At 62.3% G+C, this 7,431-nt stretch overlaps 1 protein-coding gene across 1 annotated transcript; it reads left to right on the plus strand.

The window, feature by feature from the left end:
• Positions 1–3,442: 3,442 nt before the first annotated feature.
• On the plus strand, positions 3,443–6,981 carry LOC133627601 (cilia- and flagella-associated protein 45-like). The gene is made up of 10 exons (XM_062013900.1): positions 3,443–3,549; positions 4,107–4,254; positions 4,543–4,713; positions 4,873–5,051; positions 5,162–5,291; positions 5,562–5,708; positions 5,789–5,902; positions 6,166–6,359; positions 6,522–6,746; positions 6,924–6,981. Exons 1-10 carry the CDS (start codon positions 3,443–3,445, stop codon positions 6,979–6,981), a joined length of 1,473 nt encoding a protein of 490 aa, XP_061869884.1.
• Positions 6,982–7,431: the final 450 nt, after the last annotated feature.

The raw sequence follows: 7,431 nt of genomic DNA on the forward strand, positions 1-7,431 counted from the left end.
ACTGGAGACCCGTGGCCCTCAGCACCTCAGCTCCACGGCTTTGCAATAGCTCTGGGGATGAGGAAGAAACCCCAAAACCCCACTTCTTCCCTCAGAAGTCCACCTAAACAGCAACTTTCTCCTCAGAAGACCACAAAAGATCCACTTTTTCCTTCAGAACTCCACCAAATCGCCACTTCTTCCCACAAAACTCTAACAAACCCCCACTTTTCCCCTGAAAAGTCCATGAAAACACCATTTCCTCAGAAGTCCACAAAAAACGTTTTTCCTCACACATTCACTTTTTCCCTCAGAAGCCCGCCTAAGCTCCACGTTTTCCCTCAGAAGTTCACAGAAAGCTTGCATTTTCCCCTCAAAACCACGTCAAACACACACTTTTCCCCTCAGAATCAAGGAATTGTTTTGGCAGGAAAAGCCCCTGAAGCTCCTGGAGTCCAAGCCCCCCCCTCACCCCGCCACAGCCACCACTAACCCATGGCCCTCAGCATTTCAGCTCCATGGCTTTGGGGACTCTCCCACCTCCCTTGGGCAGCCTGGGGCAGGGGCTGACAACCCTCTCGGGGGAAAAAGGTCTCCCTCAGCTCCAATCTCAACCTCCCCCTCGGCAACTTGAGGCCGTTTCCTCTTCTTGGGGAGCAGAGACCAACTCCCACCTCACCCCAGCCTCCTGCGAGGGAGCTACAGAGGGACCATGGTTCCCCTCAGCCTCTCCTTCTCCAGGCTGAGCGTGTCTGACCCAGGACTGGCAGCACCAAAACTACTCCCTCAGGTTTCCAAAATTACTGGCTACTGCCATTTCCAAGTCAGTGGCCACATCTCCACAAAAATGTGCCACCCCCTTCCCACCCCTCATCCCCTTCCTCCGCTGACACCCACCTGCTGGCCCGAGGCTGAGGTCAGTGGCCACCTGGGCCAGACACGAGTCCCCAGGGAGGTGGCAACTGTCTGTGATGCTGCCAGCCGCCACGTCCTGCTCCTCGGCAAGCTGCAAGCCCCTGAGGAAGTGGCAACAGTGGGTCACGTTGCCCGGAGCACGAGTTCTGGCCCTGCTCCTCCACCAACTGACCTCTCCTGGCGGCACGACGCGATCCAGTCCCTCATGACGGCGCAGAAGGTTGGCATGTCCAGCACCGTGCCCGTGGCCGAGGGCTCCAGCATGAGGCGCAGGGCTCTCAGAGGCCCTTCCTCTGCGCTCTGACCGCTCACTGCCTGCAGGTACTCGACCACCCGCTGGGCCACCACCGTCCCTGTGGCACAGGGGGAGCTGTCGGGCCCTGGGGCCACCCCTGACAGAGCTCCGGCTGGTGCCCAGCTCTGTGGACCACCCCCCTTGCACTAGCCCTGGCCCCTTGGCTACCTGTGTGCTCGGGGTCGCAGACGCTGAAGGTGTAGTTGATGACAAACTCCTCTGAGCAGATGGTGTCCTGGTTTGCGGCCATGACGCCCCGGGCTGCTGTGTGCCGAGAGGGAGAGGTGATGGAAGGCTCTGTCCCCTCGCCCTGCTGCCCACCACGGGGAACTGGTGAGTCCCTACTTGGCGAGGTGTTCTGCAGGGTCTCAAGCCTCCTCAGCGGGTACAGCAACGCCTGTGGGTGTGAGGTGAGGGGGATGAAGGCCCCTCGGCAGCCATCATGCCGGAGTTGGGGTTGCTTGGGGGCCCCTTCTGCCCTGGGACTGGGATGGGAATGGGGCTGAGGGCGGCCCGTTTTCCCCGCTGGGGGAGAAGGAACAGGGCCAGGGGCGACTCGTTGCTCCCCTGAGGGAGAAGGAGCAGGGCCGGGATAGACTCGTTCCGCACCTGAAGGAGAAGGAGCAGGGCTGAGGGCGCTCCGTTGCTCCCCTGAGGGAGGAGCGGGGCCGGGGGCGGCTCGTTCCCGCCCTGAGGGAGGAGCGGGGCCGGGAGCAGCTTGTTCCTGCCCACAAGACAGATCGGCGCTCAGGTTGCTCGCTGCGGGGTGATCGCCGTTTTCCTGTGTTTATTTTGCTTCTTCCAGCCCATTTGATTGCCTGAGAGAGAGAACAGAAGCCTCGGGACCCCTTCCCACCCCCTTCAGAGCCCCAGCAGCAGCTTCTCGAGGTTGCTCTCCAGGTTCCTCACCAGAAACATTGGCACCAGCAGCAGCCAGAGCTGGGACACGAGGGAGATGAAAGAGTTCAGAAAGGTGGGTGCAGGGGCTGGAATAGTAGCATTTTTGGGGTTTTTGGAGGATTGTTAAGAATTCCCTGTTTCATACCTTGTTTTACTAGGCTAAGACACTCGGTTATACAAGGAGTGCAGATAACTGCAGTGCCTGTCAATCCAGAACCAGGGAAAGAGAAAACTCATTCCCTGATGATATTAAAGACAAAAGAAGATCCAAAATTGATACCAATTCGGCAAGTATTGACTTGTGTTTAACCTGCAGTGAGTCTGCACTCAGAGGTGTGGAACAGTCTGCTGTCCCCTGAGAGCTGTGGAGAGCCACGGCTCACTGGGCCCTGCCAGGCCCCAACCTCTTGAGATTTGGGGAAAAGGTTGGTTTTTTTTTTTTTTTTGCCTTGCATCATTTTATAACGGGGAATAGACCCTCAGGGGATTGAAGGAACCCCCTTAGGATGCACACTGAGGCACTGGAAGGATCCGGGAGGCAATCCTTGGACTGGGAAACAATTGTAGAATCATAGAATGGGAGGGTTGGAAGGGACCTTTGGGGCTCATCCAGTCCAACCCCCCCTGCAGATGCAGCTCCCACCTAGATCGGGTCACACAGAAACGTGTCCAGGTGGGTCCTGAAGACCTCCAAGGAAGGAGCCTCCACAGCCTCCCTGGGCAGCCTGGGCCAGGGCTCCCTCGCCCTGACAGTGAAAGAGCTTTTTCTTATGTTTCAATGGAATTGCAGCTTCATCCCATTACCCCTTATTACATGTGATTAAAGTGTGCAAAGAGCTAAAAGGGAAGGGAACTGAAGGACAGAAATGCAGAGAGAGGCCAGAGGAACAGCCCAGCAGCTCTGGGGGAAGATTGCAACAGGCTCTCTTCACGTCTGGGGAACACATCTCCACAACTTTTTAATGGGGGAGGGAGGCAGAGGCCTGATGCAGCCGTTCCAGGTCATAGTGAGTGCTGCTGAAATGAAATGGACAATTCCCAGAGTGGGGACAGAAGCCCAGGGCTGTGCAGGGGGCCCCATCCCCACCGTGTCCCAGCACCACACCCGGCAACGCCAATGTCACAGTGCTCGGGGCGGGGCGGGGGGTACAAAAGGGAGCAGCTCCTGGGTCTCGCTGGCAGAGCGGCTCAGAGGCAGCTGCAGACAGGCGAGAGGAGACCCTTGAGGGGCTGCTTTGAGTGAGGTTCTTTGGCAAGGAGAGAGACCGGAGAACAGAGGCCAGACAAGGCTGCTGGAAGTTCTCTGCTGCCATCCAGCTCCTGCCAGAGCCACCCTCAAAGCCCACCGGAGGCATGGAAAGCCTTTCCCACCGCAGAGTGGGGGCTAGAGCAAGGAGCCTTCCCAAGGAGCCCTGCAGAGCCCAGCCTCCTCATGCCCTGCGGATCCAGAGGGAGAACACGTAAGCAATGGGATGCAGAGATGTTGCCAGGGGTCCCAGTGCTCTGTAGCACCCACTGGTGCCCTGCCAGGCACGGGGGGGGGTGGGTTCTCAGCCCCAAGGCGGGTCAGGCCGGGGGCATTTGAGATGGCTCCAGGATGAGAGGGGGCTCGGGCATGTCCTGGGAGGTGTGAGCAGCCCGTGGGAGCAGGAGGCAGGTCCTGCTCACAAGCTCAGGGCCAGCGCTGGGGTCAGGAAGGGATTTTCCCCTGGGGCAGTCTGGCACTGTGCTGGAGCACAGCCACTGCTCAGGGCTCCTGAGCTCCACGGTGGCTCGGTCCCTGCCTGTTGCTCGTGCCCCATGCAGATGGCCTCTTGTGTCCTGCCTCGGGGAGAGGAAGCTTCTTTCCCCTGCACTGCCTGAGTGGCTGTCACTGGGGTTTTTTGGTGCCTCTGTGGCCCTGAGCACGGCCCCTGGCCGGAGCTCCTCAGGGTCCTTGTCGCCAGGCGCCTGCTGCTTGTGTCCTATGAAGGTGGCCCTCGGGCACTGCATTCTGACAACTCTCTGTGCCATGTAGCCCCAGTGTCCGTGCAGAGAAGCCAGCAGCATCCCTCATCATCAGCCACAGGGATCTGCAGCGCATTGAGGAATCAGCTCGAGTCTTCTCCAAGGAGGAGCGTGAGGCCCAGCTGGCAGCCCTCAAAGCGCAGAGGGCAGCCGCACTCGTAAGCATTTCTCCTCTTGCCCCTTCATTCCTTGGTTGCTCCCCCAGTGCGTGGGGAGCCCTGAGTGCTGTGGGAGAGCCTCTGTGCTGCATCTCTGGCAGCCTGCAATGGGAGTGGGGTGTCTTAGCAGGGCTGTGGGAAGGGGCCGGGCTGCGGGGGAACATGTCCCTCGTGAGCCAGGCTGCCCTGCAGCACCCCGGGGTGGGTTCAGGCTTGGACTCGGGCTTGGGCTTGGGCTTGGGCTTGGGCTGGCAGGGCTGCTGAAAGCCAGACATCCTGTCCCCTCAGGAGGCCGTGAGAGAGCGCTCGAAGGCGGCCAGGCAAAAGGCCCTGGAGCAGCAGCAGAGGGAGAAGCCGAGCGAGCTGGAGGAGGAGGCGCGGGAGCGGGCGCAGGCCCTGCTGAAGCAGTCTGAGAGGAAGCGGTTGGAGCAGGAGGAGGAGATAAAAGAGTTCAAAACGGTGGGTGCAGGGGCTGCCTGGCATCAGCTGGCCCCTGCCTGAGCTGCCTGCTCCCAGGGCCTTCCTCTCCTGCCCGTTTCCCCGCCTCCATCCCTGTGCCTGGCCCTGCTGCCGCTGCAGAGTCTGGCTCAGAGAGCAGCGAGCCCTGTTGCCCCACAGCTCCTCCTGGGCACCAAGTGCCACGTGATCCGCGACGCCCAGATCCTGGAGAAGCAGCTCATCGCAAAAGAGCTGCAGGAAGAAGAGAATCGCCTGGCCAGGATGGTGGAGGCGGAGAGGAAAAAGGCTGAGGGGAAGCAGGAGGAGCTGGAGCGCAGGAGGAAGCAGGAGCTGATCAGGTTTGCAGCAGAGTCCTGATGGAGCACTGGAGTCCTGATGGAGCGCTGGGCTTTCTGCCTCTGGGAGTGGGACGGAGCTGGAGGGATCCCTTCTGCTCTCTGCTCTCCAGAGGGAGACAGGAGATCGTCAGGCAGATGGAGAAGAACGCGGAGGAGCGCGCTCTGAGAGCTGTGCAACAGGAGGAGGAGGCTCAGGAGCTGCGGCAGCAGATGGAGCAGCTGAAGATGGAGGAGCAGAAGGTGCGACCGGGGACCCGCCGGGGAGCAGGGGGGCTGCGGTTGGGTGTTCACCTTGGATGGAAGGGTGAGCCCGTGCTGGGCAAGTCACTCTGGGTGTGTGGAGCAACAGCCGTCAGAATGAGAGCTCTGGTCTGCTGGGCAAGTTGAGGCATCCTCAGAAAGCGACCCCTTGCTGCTGGGCCCTGAGGAAGGCCCCTGGGGAGAGGGGAGGGAGCAATTTGTGCTGTGGCACTTGCCCTCTCACCCTCGGAGCCTCTGCACCACCGTCAGGACTTGCAGCGCAGACGGGAGCAGCAGAAGAAAACCCAGGCGGAGATCAAACGTGTCAATGACGCGAATCGGAAGCTCAAGGAGGAGCAGACCGAGCTGGAGAGGCTGGCAGACGAGCGGATTCTGCAGTACCAGCGGCAGAAAATGGTAAGAGGCCTGGGCGTGGGTGGCTGTGGGGTAGGTTCATGGGGCTGCAGGGATCTGCCACGAGACTGTGTCCCACGCAGGAGCGGGAGGCCAAGCTGGAGGCCGAGCAGGCGCGACTCCGCCAGGAGAAAGAGAAGGAGATTGCACGCTTCAGGGCCATGCAGGAGAGGGCCCGGGACCAGAAGGCAGAGCAGGTGAGCAACTCGCTGCCAAGCACATGCCACGTGCTCCTTCCCCCACTGCCTCCCTCGCCACCTTCCCCATCACCCCCCCGGGGCAGCAACGGGGGAGCTCCCTGCACGGGGCCTCTCTCCTGGGGGGCTGCGGGCGCCGAGTAGCAGCTGGAGCAGGGCGAGGGAGAGGGAGAGAGGCAGAGCCCCGCTGCAGCGGTGGCAGAGCTGGCCTCTGCGGGAAGCCCCCGCCGCCCCCTCCAGCGTCACCGCGGTCCCCTGGGCAGGACGCGCTGAGGGCCAAGCGCAGCCAGGAGGCCGCCGAGCGCGAGTGGCGGCGCAAGGAGCTGGAGGCGGCGCGGAGAAAGGCCGCGCTGCAGCAGCAGCTGGAGCGGAGCCGCTGTGAGCAGATGGCGCGGCGCGAGCACGAGGCGGCCATCCAGGTACAACGGGACCGGCAAGACTTCGAGAGGAGCCTCAGGTGAGAGGGACCCTGCCTGGACCAAGAGGGGAGCTGACAGGGGGCTCCTGGCAAGAATCGGCCACGGCTGGGGGCTGCGGTGCCGGCCGAGGCCCCCGCGGGCAGGGGCTGCGGCGGGGCCGTTCACCCGCCCCTCTCCCCTCTCTGTCCCCCGTCCCGCAGGGCCCTGCGGGAGCAGCTGCAGAAGGAGAAGGCCGAGGCGGCGCGGAGGGCAGAGCAGCGGCTCGCCCACGCCAGCGCCGTCCGGCGCCAGATGCAGGAGCGGCAGCAGCAGCTGACGCGGGAGCGGGTGGCTGAGTTCGAGGAGGCCCGGCGGCGGCAGGAGGAGGCCCAGCAGCGCAGCCTGCGCATCGCCCGCCACAAGCAGCAGCTGCTGCAGGAGTTCAGGTGAGGGGCCGCCGGCGCCTGCTTGCTCCCCTGCCTGTCCCTCAGGCCTTCCTGGCTGCCCTGAGCCACCTCACAGCTCCCGTGGCATCCTCATCAGCCAGACTGCGCTCCGGGCCACGCTCCTGCAGCTCGATGCCGCTGCAGCACAGGCTGACTGACCCTTTCTTTCCTCTGCAGGCCCTTGGGCATCCCTGAGAAATATTGTGCCCATCTGGAGCGGAAGGCCCAGAGCTGAGCAGGAGCAGCTCCTGGCCAGGCTCAGCCCCAGCAGGAGGGAACTTCAGCTCCCCAGCCATTTCGGGGCTTCCGTTTCAGTCTTTAGAGTTGTCGAGAATAAAGAGAGTTGTTTATGGAGCAGATGGTGTGTTTTGTCCTTCTCTTGCCTGGGGTCTGTAGGCCAGCAGCTGCCCGTGGGGCTGGAGTCCCCCAGAGGCGCGTCACCCAACCTCCCCCTTCCTGGGGCAGAGCTTGCCCCTTGCCCATCTCCCCACATCTGCTGGGAGGGCCCAGGGGAGGGCCCAGGAGCATCCCCAGGCCCTCAGCACGGCTCGGTGTCCCCACTGAAGCAGGGCTGCCCCAGGCAGGGTCCCCATGAGGCAGGCAGGCTCTTCTCCGTGCACACAGCCCTGGCACCCAGCTTCTCACCCAGCTCTCACCTCCAGGGACTTTTTTCCCCAAGCCGCTT

The sequence above is a fragment of the Colius striatus genome, chromosome 23, assembly GCF_028858725.1.
Source record: "Colius striatus isolate bColStr4 chromosome 23, bColStr4.1.hap1, whole genome shotgun sequence".
In the NCBI taxonomy this organism is placed as follows: Eukaryota; Metazoa; Chordata; class Aves; order Coliiformes; family Coliidae; genus Colius; species Colius striatus.